Genomic DNA, 25,115 nt, shown 5'->3' with positions numbered 1-25,115 from the left:
TATTGTGTGAATACAGTGTCCCTCTTCATATATTGGTCAGACTGGATGATTCCTAAAGACTAGATTTCAAGAACACCTTTCAACTAGGAAGGGTGCTACTGTAAACAACTCTGCTTTTTCTAATCATCTCAAGAGAGGCAAGCACAATCAGTCTCCTCTGAACAAATTGAAAATCCTCCACTATGCACCAAGCAGAAAAAGTTGTCACTTTGGGAAGAATAAGAAATTTCTGATTTCATAAGACAGTCTGCAGAACACAATCTTAATGAGCACTGGACTATAAAAAATCAAACTTTTTACAATATACTATGTATCCATGTATCCACCTTCTTCCCAAAATGACACCCCCCCCCACCTCCCAGCCAACTACCCCCTCCCTCTTTTCCTATTTCTTCATTAAAATCAATTTGCTCCCTCCTCCCCAATACTTAAGGCACTTTCCTTCAATTCTCTCAGGTCAAAATTTTTCTCTAAGAACATGAGAAGCTTTTCTTTCCCTCGATGCAATCTAAGAACATGCCAAGCTGCCCTTTTCTTTATTGCAACATTACTCTCTATGTTATGTGAACTTCATGTCACACCACTTCCTCTTTTATTGCCCCCACCCCCTGCTTTCTCCTACTCTTTTAAAGTAATACATAAGGTTCCCCAATCTCCTCACCTTTTCTCTCCTCCCTCCCCGAGTGTCACTCACCCATCCCCCTCATTTCCATGCAGGTCATTTAAATTCCGACTGCTCTTGCAGAATTATGTGGCTCACCCTAAACTCATGCAGTTCCTTGTCCATAACCTTGTTGCAACACTTCTGTGTTTACTGTCTATGAGGGCACTACAGTTTCACCTAATTCAGTTTGATGCTTGCAAATGTGTACCTACCACAGCACCATCTCTTCATTCTGCTATGGTGAGCTTTTATTACATGACACAATGTGTTCTATTATTTTTATATTTTATTCACCTCTCCATCCTTGTAATTCAATATACTATTTTTTTCTATTTATCTTTTTACCTCTTTTTACAGTTCCCCTACGTTAACTTGTAGTTATTGTCAAACGTGTTTTCTACTACTGTTTTACATGACATCCAGTCCCAATATTTAACACTTTCAATGTTAAACCAAGTTAATTTTATAGTTTTCCAAATTTACTCACCTATTAGTGATATTAGAACTCATGCTCACTAGGTTCACATATCTGAGCAGTAATTATTTCCTTGTTGTTTCAGTCTGATGATGCACTAATCATGTGAAACATGTAATTGGAATTAATTAAAACAATCACATAATTGCAACAGACTGTTCACTTATCTGTTCTGTGTAATAGATGTTCCCTGTCGCTGTGTACCAAGTCCTTAACTTTGTCTTGTTCTGCTGTGTCTAGAGTAAGGTTGCATAAAATGGTTGTAAGATGCTGACAGTACATCACCCATTATTTGCCCATTATTGTATTAATTCATCTTATTTCAAACAATATTCATGTTGGATCCTGTATACACATGTGCTACTACATAAGTTCTGCCAGTTTTCCCACTTCTTGTTTTTGTATAGGTGCTTCATACATCCTGGATGTGGTTTAAATTAAGAAAATTCTGGAAAAAAATGAAACGCTGCTTCAGAGACACTGCTCTTATACAGTAGGAAAATTCATGGGTGCCAGTCTAAGATAACTAAGTTATATGTTACTTGGAAATATGGATACATGGATTTATAGTGTGTATGTGTTTGGTGTATCAAATTGTTATTCTTCATCTCCAGTGTCACTGTCCTGTGTCTTAGTCTATCAACACACAACAGGATTTTTGCATTCCATAGAAATCAAATCAAATCTATGCTGATAGATATATCACACTTCCTTGCATCTCATGTATCTTACATCAGATTGTTTATTAAATATCACTGCAGTCTTAGATGCCTTTTTCTTTCCACTTCAGTGCAGCAATGGCTATTTGCAAGAAGATGAGATCATGTAGTCTATGCAGAATCAATATATATTATAAAAGTAAGTGTACAATGTACAAGCCGCTAAAACTCAGAAACGAGTTGTGGTGCAATCAAGGGAGTTATATGGTGTGGTACCCCCTTATCCCCCATCTACGAAGGAGGCTTCCCCCTCTAGAAATTTCTAGAACATCCCACAATATTTGAGAGTGTTCAAGAAAATTCCGGAACATTCAAGAGTATTTGAGAGCATTTCACAACATTCCAGAATGTTCCAGGATATTCAGGAACACTTGGAAAGATTCAAGAGTGTTTGGGAACATTCCAGATCATTGTGATACATTCCAGAACACTCTCAAATGTTGTAGAATGTACTGGAATATTGTAAACTATTCAAAGCCTTTTTGGTATGTTCTGGAATTTTCTCCTTGTGGGGCTACCCATTGGTAAAGACCCATCATGGGTTCAAATGTCAGTTTCTTATCAGTGATGAAGGGAGGAATCAAAAAAGTGGTGCAGTGAGTGAATAAAAACAAACAGTGAAGTGTGAGTAGTCAAAGTGAAACAGTGACTGAAAATATAAATAAAAAATAAAGAGTGACAAGTATGTCAAGTGTCCTTAGTGTATTTGTTAATAAAAAGTTGATTTGATTTATATTGTAGGCAGTGCACAAATGTAAAAGCAGAGGAGATGTTGTCAGTTCTGAAACATAATGGTGAAAACAAAAAGAACAACAAAAACATGAAACAGATTAAGTGTACAAGGCATGTTTAAGTTCCCAATGAATGATAATGAGCATCATGAAAAGCAGAGAGACTGAAGAACACTGAAATGAATGAACTAAAAAATCAAGAATTGTTACACAATCTTATAATAAAAGACTGTGAACTCAAGCCAGTGATGAAAATATCACCATCGAAGAAGTGCAGACAAGAGCAAGTAAACAGCACAACCTAACAAATGAAGCATTCCACTACAACCCAATGAAAGAGTATAACGAACACATCATAATCAGAAAATTGATAACATCTAACAATTTTGCAAAGTAAAAAAACTCAGTAGAGAAGCAACAGGAGTCTGTTGCATGAATGGAAAAATTCACTTACCACCACTGGTAGCACCCCCCAGAGTAATTTTTACATTAAATAATTGGAGAAACTCCAGAATCAAAACACTTTCTTCAAAACATGAAAAGCATGTAATTTCTGCTTCTCTGACGACACTTTGACACCACCAGAGGTGAAATTGATTATGTTTTTTTTTTTCATTCAAGGACAAATCTATCACAATGTGGGATCATTTCTACCACTACCCAATGAAGATCATACATTTCTGCAAGTACATTTCATCAAAAATGAAGAAATATAAATTGGTCAATAATGCACAGATATCAGTGGATTCAGATGAGAAGTAGTCCAGGATGTTCAGAGGATCTTACACAAAGATAATCAACTGATTCACATGTTCAAAACAGCACTAGACTGAATGATTTCTGATGACTATAAAGCTTTAATTCAAGCTGACAAAAGAGCACCTGGAGAATACAGCTGTCAGTTTAATGCATCTCAGATAGACATAGGGCATCATCTTAATTGCGGGCAATAAAAACACAAGCTGTGACAATACTGTACAATGAAGAAGAGAAGGACTACATCGCATTGCAGAGACATCTGTTCATGTGATTCCCTCCAATATCCATTAACAATTCTGCATGGAGAGGATGGATACCATTTTAATGTGAAACAGATCCAAGCTGAAAGAGCCATAGAAGGAAAAAAAAAAGTTCTATGCTTACAACTTAACAATCAGAGACAATGAAACATACAATCACATTCTCAAAGTTTGAGATTTATTCTAACAATTCCTGGTAGATATGTATGCAAAAGTAGAAGTGGAACAGATGCTTTACAAAAGGCTGAATCAGAAGAAATTACACATGGAAGAATGCATCCATCTTCAAGACACAATCATAAATCACAGAAATATTAATGACACTGGAACAATGGAAATTTTACCCTCATCATATGCAGTAAGTCCGAGACACATGCACAAAGACACTCAAGATGCCATCACCTACATAAGAAAATATGGATGATGTGACCTCTTCATAACATTCACATGTAACTCATCAAGGCCAGAAATCAAAGAACAACTAAGATACAGACAAGCTCCCAAGCATCAACACTACATCATCTGTGTTTTCTGACAAATCAAATGAGATTTATTGAAGTTATCACAAAATACCAGATCTTTGGAACTGTTAGATGGGGATGGCAAAACTGAGGACTGCCTCACTCATATGGCATGACAAAATTCATCCCAGGGATATCAACAAAATCATCCAAACTGAATTTCCCAATCCACAAGATGATCTGGAACTGTATGACACAGTAGTGAAAAACATGCTTCAGGGACCATGAGGGCCATTAAACCACAGTTTGTCACATATGAGTGATAGAAAATCTACAAAAAATACCCAAAATCATACTTGGACAAAACACAAACTGGAGGTGATGGCAATCCCAAATACAAAGGACGATCACAAAAAATGGTAGCTTAACAGCAAATATATGAATATTAGGCAGCAATGAACTGGAAACAGATAATCAGTGATCAGTGGGTAGCACCATGTAACACACTATATTCCAAAAGCTTCCAAGCATGCATAAACATAGAATAGTGCAGTTCAGTGAAATCCACCAAATATGTCTGTAAGTTTGTGAACAAAGGCATGAACATGGCAGTAATTCAAATAGCCAAAGACAGTGAACAACAAAACAGAAATGATGAGATCCTCATGTACCAAATGGAAAGATATATCAACAGTAATGAAGCAGCATGGCAGATTTTTGGTTTTCCCATACACAAACACAAACCAATTGTGAAACATCTGGAAGTACATTTGGAGAAAGGACAGAGAGCTTACTTCACGAAAGACACCCCCAGAAGAAATTGCAAGTGAACCACCTCAGAACACATTAACAGCTTTTTACAACTGTGTCACATGAATCCATTCACAAAAGCATTACTATATATTGATGTCCCTACCCATTATAAGTGAAACACAACAAGAAAAATATTTCAACAATGAAAAAAAGGAATTCCAGTAAAGACCACCCAGGAATCATGAAAAATGGTGCTCTAGACTGAGCATACACTGTAGATATGAACAACACTGAATGTTCCAATCTCCAGATGTTCTACATGAAATATGAGGACCAACAAGTTTCATAGGTCTCAAGACTGTTCATGTTTAGCAATTCCATACATACAGAACAGCAGGCCAATGCTTAGGACTACTGGAAAACAGCAATCGCTGGAAATTAACACTACAAGAAGCCCCATACACAGCCTCAGCTGAACAAATGAGAGACTTATTGAGCATAATTCTGAAAACATGTCACCCATGGAATCCAGAATATCCATGGGACTCCTTCAAAGAGAGTATGAGTGATGACATACTGTACCAAATCAATTGAGTCATCCTGATCTGACCACTGAGTTCAGTGACAACATCTTGAATGAAATGTTCATTTTTCTAGAAGATAAATGTTTAATAGGGCCATAGTACAACTTGGGATGCAAGCACCATGAAAAGATGCTACCATTACACTAAACTTCAAAATAACAAATGAGAAAAGGTACAATCTCAACAAACTATTTCAATACATTGATCACAACAAACTACTTCTCAATTACAATCAAAAGTGAATGTTCAATGTTATCATGGAATGTATCAACAAGAACACTGGTAGAACTATTTTCTTGAATGCACCAAGCAGCACCAGGAAAATGTTTCTAATAAATCCATTGCTGGCAGAAATATGTGCTAAAAAACACACCGCACTTGGACTAGTTTTGTCCAGCACTGCAGCCACACTCATGGAAGAATAATCAACTACACATTCCACCCTACAACCATTGTTGAATACAGCCAAAGAACAATTCCCAGAATGTAAAATCTCAAGAGCATCTGGATGGGGTGAACTTAAAATATTAACTCTCCCATCCTTATACATACATGAGATTATTATATTTTTGTACATCAGACATGAATTATTTGAGGGAAACCATTTTCTCCATCCACATGATACTAGAAACAAAGAAAATTTTATGCTCCCCACCCACTGCCTCAGACTGCATGCCCAGGGACCTCAACACATGGGAATGAAAATCAGTAATAAATTAAAAGGGAACAAGTTGATGCAGATGAATTTAGGTTCACTTAAAAGAAAGCTATATGAGGTACTGACACTGGAGTGTCATTACTTAGTTGATGTATTCATACAGGACAAACTGGAAATTTGTGCTGGATAAAATGTGTTACATATTCCAAGAAATATCCTTAGAGTGCTATTATTTATTGTAGTGCTATTATTTATTAATGTAAAAATCACTGTAACTGTATTATAAATTTTTGACATGTCTCCTGTATGCAAACTAAATGGATTGCAAATGTATGTCATGAGATGAATAAAACACAATTCATAGAACATTACAGGATTGGCAAGGAAACTCTGAAGTGATGGGAGAAGGTCTACTCATACTCTCAGAAGATTTTTACAAACACTTTCAGTGACCCCCAAAGCAACACCAGCATATAAGATCAATGCATGCTTAAAAAATCATATCTCTGGCCACACATATAAATACTGTGTCTAACAAAAAATATGAGAGAAAAGACGAAACAACAGCACATTTTTCCCAATAACTTTTACAAACAGACAAAGGCACATAACCTACCGACCAGATGACATAGGAATCCTGTTCATGCCAGTATTACAAATATTAACAGAATCATCTGTGAATGGCAATTTAGAGCCACAAAATTCATTCCAAATAATTACAGAGTGAAGTTTTCTGAAGCTCTTGTCTGTTCATTACACAAAAACATTAAATAGTCATGTGTGTATGACTCTGTACATGAACCTCTCATATAGTCTTACAGAACAAGTACTTGATACAAGACTAAGCACACCATCACATCCTGGTTATTGGATAATTGCTTGTTCAGAACAACTTTTATGTCCTCTTTTACCTTTAGTTTTCTTTAATTTGCACTTTGTTGTTTGAAAACATTCACATTCTCTTATTTTCAACATCAGTCTTCGGGGTTGGGTCAGTCATGGCAATATACTCAGTAACCCATAGTGTGATATAGGTCTGACACATGCACTCCAGTTGATTGACAACCCGGTGGGTTTCATCTAATTCTCCTGTTAGTGTAACTGTATTATAAATTTTTGACATGTCTCCTGTACACAAACTAAATGGATTGCAAATGTAAGTCATGAGATGAATAAAACACAAATCATAAAACATTACTGGACTTGCAAGGAAACTCTGAAGTGTGTCTCCCATCACCACATACTCCAGTCCTGTAATCCCGGAAGGTGTACACGATCAAAGGCAGAGCCACGTGTGAAAGCACCCATCTGATTTACCATCTGACCTGCCTACACTGTGAAGCTTTCTATGTGGGAATGACCAGCAACAAACTGTCCATTCACATGAATGGACACAGGCAGACAGTGTTTGTTGGTAATGAGGATCATCCTGTGGCTAAACATGCCTTGGTGCACGGCCAGAACATCTTGTCACCGTGTTACACCGTCCGGGTTATCTGGATACTTCCCACTAACACCGACCTGTCAGAACTCCAAGATGGGAACTTGCCCTTCAATATATCCTCTCTTCTCATTATCCGCCAGGCCTCAGCCTCCGCTAATGTCAAGTTGCCGCCGGTCATACCTCACCTGTCTTTCAACAACATCTTTGCCTCTGTACTTCCACCTCAACTGACATCTCTGCCCAAACTCTTTGCCTTTACAGATGTCTGCTTGTGTCTGTGTATGTGCGGATGGATATGTGTGTGTGTGTGTGTGTGTGTGTGTGCGAGTGTATACCTGCCCTTTTCCCACCCTAAGGAAAGTCTTCCCGCTCCCGGGATTGGAATGACTCCTTACTCTCTCCCTTAAAACCCACATCCTTTCATCTTTCCCTCTCCTTCCCTCTTTCCTGATGAAGCAACCGTTGGTTGCAAAAGCTTGAATTTTGTGTGTATGTTTGTGTGTCTATCGACCTGTCAGCGCTTTCGTTTGGTGAGACACATCATCTTTGTTTTTAGATATATTTCTCCTGTTAGTGAATTTAAGAAAGTTCCTGGTGATGATTGTTGTGACGGTGCAGGTGAGTTCTCATATTGCTGGAACCACTGCTTAAAGTTTTCACACACTCCATACATCTAATCAAACATGGCGGGTTTATAGTGGGATAGGGCCAGTAATTTAATGTGTTATTAACACAAAATCATAGGTATGTGTGGACATTCACTTACTAAAACAAGACCACACACTTCAGTGCCTTAAAACAAACTGACTAACAGAATGAAGCACTCTCAATTGCTTCTCAAATTAAGGCAAATACATTAGGACAGTCTAAACAGCGAACTTGGATAGTGATTTCCCCTGTGATGTCGGTTCTGTTGCAGCCAGCTAGCCATTGTTGTCATATGTGAATCCAATAGAAATTACTGGTAGCACTTGACTTCTAAAATTTATTTTCAGATATGCAACATATATATATTTAAAAACTTCATACATATGTAAATAACTTTGCCTGCATGATTCTTCAAACTATTATGCCTACTGTCTGTAAATTTATTTAGTTACTGTTGTTGTTGTTGTTGTTGTCTTTAGTCCTGAGACTGGTTTGATGCAGCTCTCCATGCTACTCTATCCTGTGCAAGCTTCTTCATCTCCCAGTACTTTCTGCAACCTACATCCTTCTGAATCTGCTTAGTGTATGCATCTCTTGGTCTCCCTCTACGATTTTTACCATCCACACTGCCCTCCAATGCTAAATTTGTGATCCCTTGATGCCTCAGAACATATCCTACCAACTGGTCCCTTCTTCTTGTCAAGTTGTGCCACAAACTCCTCTTCTCCTAAATTCTATTCAAAACCTCTTCATTAGTTATGTGATCTACCCATCTAATCTTCAGCATTCTTCTGTAGCACCACATTTCAAAAGCTTCTATTCTCTTCTTGTCCAAACTATTTATCATCCATGTTTCACTTGCATATTTAATTTATTTAGTAGTGAGGAGATATTTGCGATAATATTGAGAAGTCATTAATGTAAAGTTAACCACATCTGCAATATCTCTAAACTAAGAGTGAAAGTATTTGAAGCAACTACCTAAGTTTGAGTCTCTGTTGATCCATTGTGGACATGAGACAGTGGCTGGTCAAATATTTAACAAGAGATTCGCCAAACAGCCATGCAATTTGAGAAGTTATTTTATTTTCGCTATGAGTTTCAGCAATTCAAAATGCCTTCTTCAGGCTCCATATGCACTACTCAAAAATTGTCAATGTTAGCACACTGGGGGGGGGGGCATCTGTTTCTATATGTCATTGATTCTCAAGTGTTTTCTTTGAAGACTAGACTGCAGTCAAGTCTTTGGTGGGAGCACTTGAGAATCCACACCATCTAGAAACAGATGGCCCCAATATGTGAACATCGATAATTTTTTAGAGGTGCATATGGGGCCTGAAGAGGGCATATTGAATTGCTGAAACTTGTAGCTAAGGAAAAATAAAATAACATCTAAATTCTTTGGAGAATTTCTTTGTTAAAAAAATATGTTTGAGATTACTTGGACTACATGAAGAACAAAGATGTAGAATATTAATAAAATTTATATTCATTTAAACATCTTTAAGTTTTCACATAAAAAAATCAGAGACATTAATTTTCAGCACACTGTTGTACATAAACATTTTTATTATGGAAACAATTCAGAATAGAGCATATGTCAGTGTTCCTGTCATATCTCTGAACATTGACCATTCCTTCTGAGGCACCCTGTACATTCTTTTTCTTCGAAAAACCATCCTTCCCTTATCCTTCCCTTATCTCAGATTGTACCCATCTCTAATAACCTCATCTTCTATAGGACCTTAAACCCTAATTTTCCTTCCTTCTAGTGAGTAATAGGATCGAGTGTACAAAACATAGGCCTACATTACAAGAACTTTAAACTGTGATCCAGATAATGAGTTTGTCTCAAATAGCACAGAAAGTAAATTTCCAGTAACTAGGCTGCAAGATTCACAGATCAGTGGATCATTATAACACTGACTAAGTGTATGATAGTACTACAGTTTCTGCAGGCAGGAAGTAACACATGTGATACCATACCTGGGACCCTCCTTCTTAGGTGTCTTCAGCTCCAACTCCAAGTGGGATTTGCCTTTGCCAATGCGCAGCACAAAATTATCTCGTGGCTTTTCAGTTTGTTCAAGGCAGTCTCCACCCTGTCAAAGAGAAAAAAGATTTTGTCTAATGTCCTCAGACCCTGTATGTATTATTTTATACCAAGCATGGCAACAGAAAAAAATATTTAAAAAATCAATAAAATAAGAAAATCTGTTAGGACACTGACTGCTAATGACTGTGGTGATTAATGTCAAAATTCCAAACATTTAACAAAGGAACAGAATATCTCAGTTTTAAACTTGCATTGTAACAGCTATGAGATTATACATAAATTGTGTTTTGAGCATTAGTGCAGTGGTTATTATAAATTGGGGGGAAATAACATCAAAAGCAAGAATTAAGGAAAATGACAGCACTACATGAAAACCAGTTAAGCTACAGTCTTCAAATGATATTTGTGGATAGAAGACAAGTGCTTGTTAAGGGTGGACAACATCCAATTAGTACAGATAATATTTATATGGAACAAACCATATTTGTGGACAGAAGATAGGTGCATGAAAAGAGTTGGCAAAATAAAATTAAAAACTAAACTCCTCCCGAACAAGCCATGAAGGCCCAAAGGTACTGATCGGCTGTTGTGTCATCCTCAGCCCACAGGTGTCACTGGATGTGAAAATGGAGGGGCATGTGATAAGCACACTGCTCTCTCGGCTGTATGTCAGTTTCCAAGACCGAAAATAAAATTAGCATGGAAAATATTTATAAGACTTACATGAAGTTGAGCCTCTGTATTAAACAGGAGAACTGTCCATCACAGAAAACACAGGAAACCATGATTTTTATACACCATCTGGTTGCTGCCACTTTTCTGTGCATGTGCAGCTTCCACATGCTCTACGCTGAATACTTTGATGTGTCATTACATATGAGTGCATGAGAGGAGTAAACATATTTAGTGACCAGTTGAATACAACACAAATCGTGGACACAGTAAAACAAATGGTTATCACTGCTGAGTGTTATGCAAAGTACAATTAATGAAAAACATATGCATAACTGTTTGTCCAAGTGTTTAAGACTTGGGTGTTTTGGCAAAACCTCCAGCAGATCGTGCAATGCAAAACTTAGTGGCAAAGTTGCATCAAGTGGGCTCCATAGAAAATAAACATCACAACTATCTGAAAAGAGTTCAAATACAAGGAAACATTATTTGAATCAAGAAAAGCCTGGAACAAAGTCTGACAAAATTTCAATGCTTACAAATTAACTATACGCAAGAATGAAAGTTTACAGCTAAACTTTCATTTGTTGAGTTCTGGTGGTGGTTTCTGAGTGAAGTGGAATCAGGACTTTTGGATTATAGATGTTTGATTTCCTCAGATGAGGCCTTGTTCAACTGTCAGGATATGTGTCATTAAGTGTTAGAATAGTCCCATCAGCCCTTTGAAGAGCTGTATCATAACCTACATATTGCTGTTTGATGTGCAATGCCTGACATCTGTGTTGTAGCATGATTCTGTCACCAAACTGTCTATGTTGACTGGTATGTCCACAATCTGTTTAATCCATATGTGGATTAAATGAATGACTGTGTGCATATCTTCAGCAAGATAGAGCAACAGCACACATCTGCCCTGACAGTCTCCTCAAAATTGCAAGAAGTGTTTGGTGAGAAGAAAACAGTCATCTGCCACAGTGCGATTGCCTGGCCACCTTGATCTCATGCTCCCTCTCCCTGTCATTTTTACCTTTGGGGTAAATCAAAAGATCAGTTGTACTCAAATAATCCTCACACACTGGAAGAACTACAGCAGAACACTGACAATACTATTTCTGCTAACCCTCAGGCAGAGCTAGGCTATGCATGTCTCGTAGCTCGATAAATCATGAACAGCACTGCATCAACGTCAATGGTGGTCATTTACAGCATCTTCTGTGATGCTCATTAGCTGGGATTAGTCCTGCATCAGTCTTACTGTAAATATTTTCTGGGTCAATTTTATTTTGCCCATTCTTTATAGGAGTAGGATAACAGCATCACCATATTTAAGACATGGTAGTATGTCTATAGTCTTGATATCTGAAGCATGTCAAGAGTATTGGACTGAGCAGCATGATGCAGTGCTTAGCACACTCATTTCACATTTTGGAGGAGTGAACTCCCATCTAGTCAGCTAGAGCTAAATTTTATATGACTTTTTCAAATTGCCTGAAATGAATGTCTGGTTGTTTACTTTGGAAAGACCATGCTGAATCCATCCCATGATACATTCTGAAGCTGTGCTCTTTCTCCAGTGACCATGAGGATGCAAGGTCTGAGGCTGTCTCCAGATGACTGAAACTAGCTCTCATGCACTACGGCCATTTCTCTTTGTTATACTTCTGTAGCTCCTGCACATTACCAGTCTTCTTTCAATACTTAAAAGCTATGTTTATTAAATATTTAGCACCATTACTTCAAATCAGGGCACTGTATGGCTTGAAGTGACTGGATGTTTAATTGGCAGACTTATAATTCTGAACTGAAGGACCTTTCAGTGGTCGATGTCTCCAAGAACAACATTCCATTTCGCAGTCACTTTATCAGTTTCAGCAGTAATACTATAGCATAGAATACTCTTCCTGTGTAATAATATGATACATTTAAAGATAAGAAAAAAACAATCTCAGAGAAATTAAATTATACAGAGTGTATCAAAAAGAATGATCATGCTAAAGCATGTCTGTATTTCTGAAACTAATAAACATATACCATGAATTTTGTTTTTTGATGAAAGGGAAACTCAAAAAGTTTTTTTCCATACATTTTCATAGGTGTTCATTCAGTACACCCCCCTTGAGATGCATGGCACATGTAAATGTGGCATTCAAATTGTTCTCACACTGCAGTGAGCATGTCTTGAGTTACAGCTTCCACAGCTGCTGTTATGTGATGTCTCAGTTCATTCATTGTTGGCAATGGAGGCATATAAACAGAGTCTTGTATAAAATCCCACAAGAAGTAATCACATACAGCCAGGCACAGATACCTTGGAGGCAAGTAATCCAAGGCTGAATCATTAGGTCCAGTGCCAACGATCCATAGTTCAGTAATCCTTTGATTTAAAAATTCCTGCAATTCCAGATGCCAGTGGAGCAGTGCCCCATCCTGTTCGTAAATAAAGTCATTCAAATCAGTCTCTAACTGTAGGAAAAGAAAGTTCTCAAGCATAGCGAGATATGTGCCTCCTGTAACAGTGTTCTCAGAAAACATAAATGGACCATACACCTTACCTAAAATAACATACAAGTTATGATTTTTTAAAGTCTGGTGATTATTTTTGATGTAGCACATAAAACTCGAGGGTTCTCTTTCCAACAGTACATTGTTCACACATATATCTCAAATAACATAATACTTGATTTTTTAAAATCAAATGATTCTGCTTGATACACTCTGAATTTACTAAACAGTTATGGCTGTCTGACATCATTCTTGAACTATCTGCCAAAGTGGCTTTTTCAATTGTTTTGGAAGCATTTCAAATTTGTGGGGAAAGAACCAACATTTAACATGAGTAGCTGAGAAAAGGCTATTTAAACAGAGTCCTGCATTATCTTGACAAATTTACTACATTTGGGGTGCAGCAGTTTACCCACAGGCTTAAGAGTCACACATACCATTAGCATCAACATACACTGAGGTTAATGTTTGCCTCATCCTCAGAATCCCCATTTCCTGAAACACAAAACAGTCCATCATTGTGCCTAACCTAGATCATTGAACCATGACCTCAGCTTAGGGCTATAGAGAACCGGTGGCAATGACCATCTGAGAGCTCTAGAACCCTATGCCAAACCCATACCCAATAAGTCTAGCTAAATTCCTTAAGGCATATGCTAGTCGGAACATGAAGCCCCATGGGCAACTTCAGTGCCACTGTGGACGACAGCATACTGCGGCCAGAGAGAGGAGTCGAACGGTGCGTTTCACAGTAGAGCCACACTATCCCACAAGCTGTGCACTAGGTCAAGTTTTGCGCAGACCACAAACCTTTGGTGGCTTGACGCTCGTCGTTGATCATAAGGGTGAAACAGTGAAGAGAGTTGGAAAACGGTAAGGTGAACAAGCAATATCCTGTAGCAACATTAGCACCACTGGCTAGAGAAAATGTCTCGGAGTCGTATCTCTGACAGTTCACAGTGGTAGCTCTGTTTACTCTGTGACTGAGTGTGTTAAGTTGTGTATACTTGTGTGTATCGAGTTTCTATAAAATAAAGTGTATTGCGTACTCCATACCACTGTGTCATCTGTCATTCACTATCACTACATACCACTACATACACACCACCATTGTATTACCACAACCATTAATTCTCAGAACTCTTGCGACCCACACTACTGACAGACATGAGCAGCGCTCTGTATGTTTCCCAGGTGATTAAAAGTGACAGTGACACTTCTCACACAGCAGCCTCATTCAAATTACAGAGGCACAAAAGTGCAATGCAACTGACAATCTGCTTATTGACTTTGTAACAGACACTACCAGTGTAATGCGTTCCATCAAAATTTTCACGACCTGAATACTGATCCATGCTGATCTGCTCTGCTGTCATTGTATACACTGGACATGTATTTGCCTGATACACATGCTACCTCATCTGCACCATGCAGCAGGCCATCCATTCTCCGGTTCATGCAGCTGCCTGCATTACTGGCCACCACCAACCCACGGTTCTCCCTGTGCTGTGGGGCCATATTCCAACCACATTACCAAATCGAACAGTTGACTGCTTCATGGCTCACAATACCACCATTCCATATGGATAACCCATACCCGTGGTGTGTGATCATTGAAAGCATGTTTGCATCCAGTGCTATCGTCACGGATGACATTAAGTACGTCACCCTACTCAGCTACCTTAGCACCAATGCTGACATTATCTACAGTGTCATTCTTACACCACTGTCCACAGACAAGTATGGGACCCCTAAAACAGTGATCTTATGATGCCTCTCCTGGACTCCCAAAGAGAAACTACACCAGGTCCTTTTCAATGAACATTTACAGGATAGGGAGCAAAATGCCAAATGAGGTGCTGTGAACAATCTGGATCATCACGGTCCCATTAAAGTGTGGCTGACTTTACTCGCCACTAGTAATCAGTCTTTCAACACCTGCCTGTCCTTGGCCACTGCATTTTAACTGTTTCTTGATGTAGGCACAGCATCAACAAAGCTCCCAACAATGGTTCAGATACACACACTACACTGCCACATCCATGACCTCCTGCAGCCACTGACAGTTGTCGAGCACTCCTGGCCCTGTCCGAAGTTGATGTCACAGCAGTCACTGTCCCCTGTATCTGCAGGAATCCTTAACCCTGGCCCCGAAAGTCTCACATGGATCATAGACATGCAGCATGCTTCCAAGTGGTCAAAGATGGTCTGGTTTAGGTAGCCACCATAGCTCACCTGATTCCAGAAGTTCCCTGGTCCATCACCACTGAAGCTAGTGGTTTAGCAATGGGAACTATCCTTTAGCAAGAGGTTGATGGTTCCAATCAATCCTTCTGATTCTTATCCCATAAGCTGACTGAGGCACAGCACATGTGGTCGGCTTTTGACCAGGAGCTACTGGCTGTTTATGAGGCCGTGCGGGGGGCATCTTTCAATTTATATTGAAAGATGCCCCCCCTTGCCATTAATATGGACCATAGGCCGAAAGCAGACGGCATCTGTACTCTGCCCATGGATGAGTGCCTCTGCTGTTACCATCACCTTAGCTCTTTAACTGCTCTGGAAGTGTTAATGCATGCGCCTTTGTATCTGTCCCTGAGTGCTCTGAACATGTTTACGCACACCACCAGTCCTTCTACCTGGTACTCTGAAAATGTCTATGCATAGACATGTTCAGAGTACCAGGTAGAAGGACTGGTGGTGAGCGTAAACACATTCAGAGCACACAGGGACAGGTACAAAGGTGTGCGCATTAACACCTCCAGAGCAGTCAAAGGGTTAAATACATCTTGCAATTCACTACACACATCTGTCACAAGAAAGGTGCAAATGATGTAGTCATTAACTACTTGTCGTGCATTGGCACCATCTTGGGTACCAGCAACTTCAACAAGCTCATGCAGGCTCAGTAGGATGACCCTCAGCTACAGGATCTCTTAAATGATCCCTCCTCCATCCACATCATTGTGCTAAAATTCATCCCCAGTTCAAGTCAACCTCTCTTCTGTGACACATCCCTGGGATGCACATGCCCATTTGTCCCACAACAATCCCACAGAATTATTTTCAATCTGTTTCACAATCTCACCCACCATGGTGTCAAACTAACTAGTTGCATTATAACTGAGCGATAAGATTGGCCCCATTTCAAGCGAGACTGCAAGTTGTGAACTAGGGCCTATGTACCATGCCAGCAATGTAAAACTACCTGGTGCACTCAGCCTCCACTAGGCACCTTACAGATACTGAAGGGGCACTTCTAACACATTCATGTGAACCTCTCTCTCCTCTCCATTGTTGACCAAGGTAATGAACTAGACAGAGGCTACCCCTATGCAAGATATCATTGCTGAAAAATCTCTCAAAGTTCTTGTGTCTATCTGATTCACATGTTTTGGCTGCCCTGCCGCCATAGCCATGGATCAAGGTAAGCAATTCAAGTCCTTACTGTTTGCCAAACCATGTGAACTATGCAACTTTATTCATTACAGAACCACCGCCTACCACCCTCAAGCTAATAGACTTGTCGAGAGATGGCATCACACCCTGAAAGCTGCTCTTATGTGTCACAGGAGTGACTGGTCCAATGCACTCCCATGGGTGCTGCTGGGTGTTTGCACAGTGCATAAACAAGATCTCAATGCCTCAATAGCCAAGATTTTATACAGTGAGACACTATACCTTCCTAGTGATATCGTCTCTTCTGATTACCCCCCTATGCCTACCCTGCTTCCCATCTTGGGTGACAGCATCCAATGTCACATTAAAACATTACCAACCTTAATGCCCCCCTCCCCCTCCCCCTACACCCCTCCTAAAATTTTCATCTCCAAAGGCCTAGCCAAGTGTGACCATGTCATGCTGCGTGATGATACTGTCAACACCGCCTTTCAACCCCTATTCTTGGACCTGCATAGAGTTCTCTGACACAGCCTCAACAATCATGACATTCTGCTTAATGTCAAGCCAGACATGGTCTCAATTGACTGACTGAAACCTGCCTGGCATCTCGTTGATGAGCCTCCGATACAGACTCTACCATCATGGTGGCTTTCCCCACTACTCCTTACTCTCCTCCACCTGTGGCTGTGTCTCCTCCTTTCCAGATGTTACCAGATGTCTGCTGTTTCCACCCAGAGGATCATAGCCTCATGATTACAGACAAGGAGCTGGTAGCCACAGGAGCCCACAACGACTGCACACTCTCACCTGAGTTCCCAGTACACAATTCCCAGGAAGTTCTCACCTTACCTGATAACGTTGACCCCGGAACTCTGCATGCACATTTCGCTAATGATGGCCCGTCTCCATCTCCAGACAGTGAACATCTCATGGATCCAACTGATGCATACATACTGGGGAATACAGCTTCCCCACCTCTGACTTCCTTTGCTCACCCACACAGGCTGCGCCTTCACACACTCAAACTCACACATTTTTGTTACTACATTCTCAACACCTTACACCAGACCACCCTCACCAGCACTCCCCCACCCCCCACCCCCACCTTCTCCCCCACTCATCGCCAGAGAAAACGACTTGGTGTCTTACGAGGCGTGTTTTTTAAGTAAGTACTGTTCCTGTACCTTAATCTACTTTTGTACATAATTTCCATCAATATTGAGGCACTTGTCATAACGTTGTACCAGTTTTTGAATACCCTCCTCATAGAAGTCTGCCACCTGACTTGTTAACCATTGCATCATCACTGCTTTGTCATCGTCACAAAGACGCTGACTGTCCACATGTTTCTTCAAGTGCAAGAACAGATGGTAGTTACTGGGCACAAGATCAGGGCTGTATGGAGGAAGATTTAGAGTTTCCCATTGAAAAGCTGTGATGAGATCTTTGGTCTGATTCGCCACATGCGGAGAGGCTTTGTCTTGCAGCAAAATGATGCCCTTGCTCAACTTCCATGGACTGTTGCTTTGAGTCTGGTGTGACATAGGCCACCCATGTTTCATCGCCCATAACAATTTGGATTAAGAAATCATCACTGTCATTGTGGTACTGCTCAAGGAACATCAATGCACTGTCTAAACGTTTGGTTTTGTGCACATCCGTCAACATTTTCGGTTCCCAACATGTGCACAATTTTCGGTAATTCAAGTGCTTGGTCACAATGCCATACAAAACACTATGAGAAACATTACAAAAGTTATCCCACAAAGAGGAAATCATAAAGTGTCTGTTTTCTCTCACCTTATTGTCCATTTCCTGCTCCAAACTTTCATTTACGACCAAAGGACGCCTGCTCCATTGTTCATCATGCACATTTAAATGCTCTCACCCACTTTCTTACCATTCCATCACTCATAAGGTTTTCTCCATAAACTGCATAGATCTCATGAATGAATACCAATTGCTTTTAGGCCTTTAGCACTAAGAAATCTTAGAACAGCCCGTACTTCACAGTCGACAGGACTTACGATTATCAGAGGCATCTTAACACTCAGTACACAATGTAAACAAGGAAGAATCAGACTGAAATTGTGTCAGTGCATAGATTAAGGTACAGGCTTTCATGTAAAAATAAAATTATTGAGATATCTCAGCATGTATTTTTTTAAATTTAAAAATGGTACTTACTTAAAAAACACACCTCGTATCTCTGATAGTTGACAGTGGCAGTTCAGTTCATTCTGTGGCTTGAGTGTGTTATGTCATGTATCATTGTATGTACCAAGTTTCTACAAAACAAAGTGTGTTGTGTACTCCATACCATTGTGTTGTCTGTCATTCACTATCACTATCACTGTCTATTGGGGTTCCAAAAATCCTCCTCATCACTGCAATGATTCGTATCATACACGATACAACAACACAACAAGTGGTAATAAATCTGTGGTCAATCCATGCACATTATCAAGTCACAATATCATGACCAGCGTAAAGGTGTGACATCAGCAAGTTGTAGCTCACAATATATGTCATGTGATATACACTGGTGATATGACCATTGTCCCTCCTAAAAATGTTTCTCCATTGGAGCAATTTCTCTTCTGTTGCAGCAATTGTTTCCAGTTTACATTTTTGCAGTGTGTGTGAACCCAAATGGCAGACATTCTCAACAGAAAACATTCATTTGTTTCTCAGTCTAAAAAAATATTTTTAAACTGGATTTTTATGCATCCATTCAATATGATGATCTCAAATTAGTCTAGTGTGATATTCAGTTTAATGATAGGTGTTAACAGAGACAGAAGAACACGAAGAATAAAAGGATCCTGCAGAAACTGAATAGCACTGCTGCATGGTGGTAGCAGACAGCGCAAGTTGGCACACAACATGAGCCAAGCCAGAAAACAAAGACTTGGTGAAAACATTTTTACCAATATGGCAATTGCTTGAAGACACTATAGCATGCTGCTTTTTTCCCTCCCTCTCCAAAAGGACAGTTAAATTCAGTGGACATTATTGTGTAAGGAATATGGAAACTGAAACACCAGACTGTTCTGTGAAATAGTTTTGAAAGTGACATCTTACTGTACAGTGTTAATATTGTGCTTTGCTCTCATCAGTATTTAATGCAGTTGATAACAATAATAGACAGTGAAATATAAAGATTGGTACATCCTGCAAGAATAATTAAAACAAATATTCTAGTGTCACTGATGGAAGAAGATAAGTGCTGGAAGAGCACAATTCAAATTTCAGAATGCTGCCATAGGTCTTTAAATAACCAAAATTGAGTTAACTGTAAACTGTGTGAGCCTTTAAAAATTCACTGGCATTACCTGGTCTTCAGCAAGACAGTTGCGCAGGCGGTAGGAGACAGGCTTTCCATCCTTCTGAGGCAACTGCACAAAGAACCCCGGTACACCATCATTGCTGTCTGAACCTTTTGAGCATGGGCAGGAAGATGGCTGCAGTGAAAGAGAATGGAAGTGGTCATTGATCATTGCTGCACAGTTTCTACAGCACTTACATCTAAACGTCAGTCTGAATCTAGATTCTTACACTGCAGACCACTAAGAAGTATATGGCAGATGGTATTTCAAATTGTATCATATATTACTGTTTCTTCCCCTCCAGTATGTAGAAGGACCATGGAAAGAATGTCTACTCAGATGCCATTGTACACATAACTACATCTGCATCAATGTCCATAACTACATCTGCATCAGTGTCCATATTTTGCTAAACCACTGTGAAGTTTATGGCAGAAGGTAATTCATGTTGTACCACATATTAGGGTTTCTTCCACTTCCATTCAAATAAGTGTGGTAAAGAATGACTTCTGAAATGCCTTTGTATGAGCTCTAGTTAGTGTAATCTTATCTTTGCAGTACCTATGCAGGTGATGCTTTGGAGGCTGTAGAACATTCCAAGTTTCCTCACTCAATATTGGTTCTTGAAACTTGATAAGTAGGCTTTCACACAATAACTGATGCCTGTCTTCATCTACAGTTTAGATTTCTTGACATTTCAGTGATGATCTTCCCTTACACAAACCAATGTTTGATCATTTTTGTTGCTCTCTTTTGTGTACATTCAACATTTCCTGTTATGCCTGATTCACGAGAGAACCACTCACTTGTCAATATAAAAGGGTGGGTCATGTAAATTTTTGCTAACAGTATCCTTTGCATACTGAATGTATTTCTCAGTAATGAACTGATGTCCATCACTTGCATTGTCCGATACTGAGCTCATGTGATAATTACATTTCATACCCCCCACACATTGCTACACACATTTGTAACTCGCTGATGTTGTAGTCATAGGATACCACATTTTTATGTTTTGTGAGGTTATAAGATTACATACTTGGTTGTATATTCTTCTTCCTTTAGTAGCATCAATAAGTCATAGTCTCTTGCTCAAAATTATTTGGTTTGTTTTACTCCACTGACAAATTACAGACAATATTTAGTACTATTGGTTTAAAGTTCACTTATTAGCATACTTATTTTGATGACTTATCTTTTTCAACTAACATTACATTCATTACTATTTTATCAGTAACTCTCTTTCTGTTAAGAAAATGTTATCAGATGACCAAACTAAGCAACCTTACAATTTGATGTCAGAGAGAAATGTCACTGTCCAGTGATAGTTAGAATAGAATAGAATAGAGTTCTTTATTGTCACATGTTATGTTATATACAATAATTTGATTGAAACATTGGTGACTCATCAATGAATAATTCTATGCCTACATAAGTATATCTAAAACAAGATACATTAAAATAAAGCTTATGGATGCTTCCAGAAGCACATTAAAACGCAAAAAATAGTCAAATGTTAGATTTCTTCCTTTTTTTTGAAATTTTCACAGTGGTTTGAACTCATTCTTTTAAAGTATTGTTCATGCTTTTTCCTGTAGTTTATAAATATGGACATCCTACAAAGACCACATACTTTTATTAAGTAGTATATATGTTTACATCTAGATGTTGAGATACATAGTTTAATGATACATAGTTTATAAGTAATGGACATATATAAAAAGAACATATACCTCTATTAAAAGGGAGCATTGGCATACACATAGAACATAATGTAGAAAAAAAACAAATGTAATACCTCCTACATGTCATCTTCATTTATAAAATCATCCACACTGCAGTAGCATTTGCTTTTTAAATATTTTTCAATGTTTGCACAGATGGATTCTGTCTTGCAGTCCTTCAACTTTGAACGGATTTTATTGCTAAGCTTCAAAGCCATGTAATATGGAGTATTTTCAAATAATGTTAGTCTATGGCAAGGTAACTTGTAATCTTATTTGTGCCTTCTTTCATATGTATGTGTAAACGAATTCCCCTCAAAACACTATGGGTATTTTAACTCAAACAGAAGTGTTTCATATATAAACATGGAAGGAACTGATAGTAAGTCAAGGCTTGCAAATTAAAGGTTTTCATGATTGTCTATTGTTTGTGCCAGTCATAGATCTGATAATTTTTTTCTGTAACTTGAACACTCCACGGAGGTTTCCTTTTTCAACCCCCCCAAAAATTATCCCATATCTTACACCTGATATAAAATATGCATGAGACACAATTCTCCTAACAGCTAAGTCAGTTACTTTATTCAGCACCCTCACTGCATAAACAAAACTACTGTATTTAACTGCTTCAATAAGCAATCCACATTGTCACTACCAGGAATTTCACAGATTGTGCAGTTATCAGTTCCTTGCCTTCAAACTTAACTGTTTTACATATTCAACAGTTTCTTTGGTCCTGAAGTGTACATTTATGTTTTTTTAAGTTTAGTTTCTTAACATTATTATTTATGCAATTTTCTAGTTTTTGAAGTGTCTGTTTTGTTTTCTGTGCTAATTCTTCAGTGTTTTTACAGCAGACTACTGCTGTTGAGTCATCTGAATACAGAATCATACCTGAAGCTACTATACCTGGCACATCTTTTGTATAATATAGAAATAGTAATGGGCCTAGTATGGACCCCTGAGGTACACCTGCTTGCATTTCCTTCCAACTAGAGTAAGCTTTCTCACTCTTATGTTTTATAACTATCCTCTGTTTCCTATTTTTGATATGCGTTTTGAACTAATTTAAAGATTTTTAGTGGGAGCCATAAGAAGCTAATTTGAGGAGCAGCTGCTTATGGTCTACCATATCAAATGCCTTCATGAGGTCACAGGAGATACAGGATATTTTTTCCTTGTTATCAAGGCATTTGCTTATTTTAGTGATAAGTTCGTTAATAACACTCACAGTGCTTCGGCCCTTCCTAAATCCATACTGATTATTAAGAATAATGTTATGTTTATTGTTATTTTTTCTAGTTGGTTACACACTACTCACTCAAATATTTTAGAAATAACTGGTATTATTCATACCGGGCGAATATTTCCTATCTCCTCCTGTCTACCCTTTTTGTGGCTAGGTCAAACTTCCACATACTTCAGCCTATCTGGATAGCAACACTTATCAAACAATTGATTTATTATGTGACAGACTTGGGGTGCAATATTATCACATCCTGCCTTTATTATTTTAGTTGGAACTTCATCCCGGCCCACAGATTTAAGATTTTTTAGGGATTTTATAATGTTAGCCACCTCATAGCAGGCTATATGAGTGAATTTTAATTCTACTGATCTGTGCTGCATTATATTGGGACTTACATGTGGAGGACAGAGTTTGTCAATTTTGTTGGAATTTATGAAATATCTGTTGAATTCATTGCAAATATGTGTGGAATTCTTAATCATTTCCCCATCTGTTTCTAATTTATGGTTAAAACTTATTGTTTTTTCTGCACTTATTTCACTCCTGACAATTTGCCCTACAGCTTTTGATTTATTTGTGGCATCTGATATGTATTTGCTGTTTGTCATTTGTTTTGCCTGTTTAACTACTCGACCAAATATTCTTTTGTATTTGTTTACTTAGCTGACAAACTCTGCATCATCATTGTTCTTTTCTTGCATGTGCAGTTTCCTCTTTCTAATACTAAAGATCCTTCACTTATAGGTTCTTTTTACAGTTTTTGTCATGTGCTGTTATGAAAGGGAAGAATTCATTGAAAACACTCATGAATTCTGATATGAAAGCATTGTAGTTTGCATTTACTGAGTACCACTTGGTGAAAGACCAGGATGTTTCATATAGCCATGAGACAAATGTATTCACATTGTACTGGCTGAAGTTCCTGGCTCGTTTCACTGTTACAGTTTTATCTAAATTTGACAATGAGATAAAATGGGCTGAATGTTCAGATATACCTAATTCTAAGATGAACTTTTCTCTAGCACCACAATTGATGCTACTCACTATATTATATATACATGTTGCAGTAGATGCTGTTATTCTAGTGTACTCACTAAAGTTTAATGTTAAGCCATTTGTAGATAACATGTCCTTCAGAGAAAGGGCAAACCTGTCATCAGTTCTTCCACTTATGTTGAAGCCAGCACAAATTATGACCTTTTTACATAACTTTTCTATTTGCAATCTATACAGCAAGGTTTCAAGTTTGTCTAAAAGTTCCTCATTCAAGCAATTAAAAGTCTGCCTGTCTTCAAAGCTTAGTGTTTCATCTACTATAATGCATGATCCTCCAAAACCATTCCTTCTACAAAAATGTACTGCTAAATTGTAACCTGAGAGTGAGCTTATGAAGTTTATATTTTCTCTTTGAAGCCAGTGCTCATTTAAGCATATAACTTTTATGGAACTTGCGGTCTCCAAAAATACTTCCTAGTTCATACAATTTGTTCATTATTCCTTCTGATATACCCCCTACATTAAGATACATTATGAAATTATTACATTTTAAATCAAACAGAGAATCATTTAATTGGTTATCAAATGTGGCACCTGAGTGGGTCTTTAATTCTAAATTGCATTCCATTATTTTGTTTCCTGTGGACCAAATTCCATGTGAATTGGTCCACTCTGTTAGTTTCCCTTTGAAGGTTCACCCAGCACAACAACAGACTTATTTCTAATTTTGATGAGAGAGATATCTTCAAAAGCATTGCGTATGTTCGAAGTTAGAATCCTTTTACCATATTTGTTGAGAAGTCTTTCCTAAGTATTCACTCACTGCTGTTCATAAGCCAGCTACAGTAGATGTAATAGTTTCTCGAACAATAGTTCTTTAGGAAGACATTACAACTGAGGATTTGCATGGACTTCAACCCTGAGATGTTAGCATGAACTTTGACACATAGTAGTGGAATGTATGGTTACTGGATGTGAACGGCTACCTTTCCCATAGGCTGGAATATATAAAGGCAGGTGTATGGGTAT

At 38.4% G+C, this 25,115-nt stretch overlaps 1 protein-coding gene across 2 annotated transcripts in view; it reads right to left on the bottom strand.

The window, feature by feature from the left end:
• Positions 1 to 25,115, bottom strand: part of LOC126284245 (uncharacterized) — a 181,756-nt gene that overhangs the window by 91,477 nt on the left and 65,164 nt on the right. For both annotated transcript variants that reach the window (XM_049983041.1, XM_049983042.1), the window contains 2 exons: positions 20,124 to 20,252; positions 10,143 to 10,258 (listed from right to left, as the gene is read on the bottom strand). In XM_049983041.1, the coding sequence (XP_049838998.1) occupies positions 10,143 to 10,258; positions 20,124 to 20,252 (245 nt within the window). The remainder of the gene's footprint in view (positions 1 to 10,142; positions 10,259 to 20,123; positions 20,253 to 25,115) is intronic.

Source organism: Schistocerca gregaria, chromosome 8, assembly GCF_023897955.1.
Source record: "Schistocerca gregaria isolate iqSchGreg1 chromosome 8, iqSchGreg1.2, whole genome shotgun sequence".
Classification (NCBI taxonomy): Eukaryota; Metazoa; Arthropoda; class Insecta; order Orthoptera; family Acrididae; genus Schistocerca; species Schistocerca gregaria.
The sequence above is the reverse complement of the archived record's forward strand: the minus strand, read 5'-3'. Positions and strand labels throughout refer to the sequence as shown.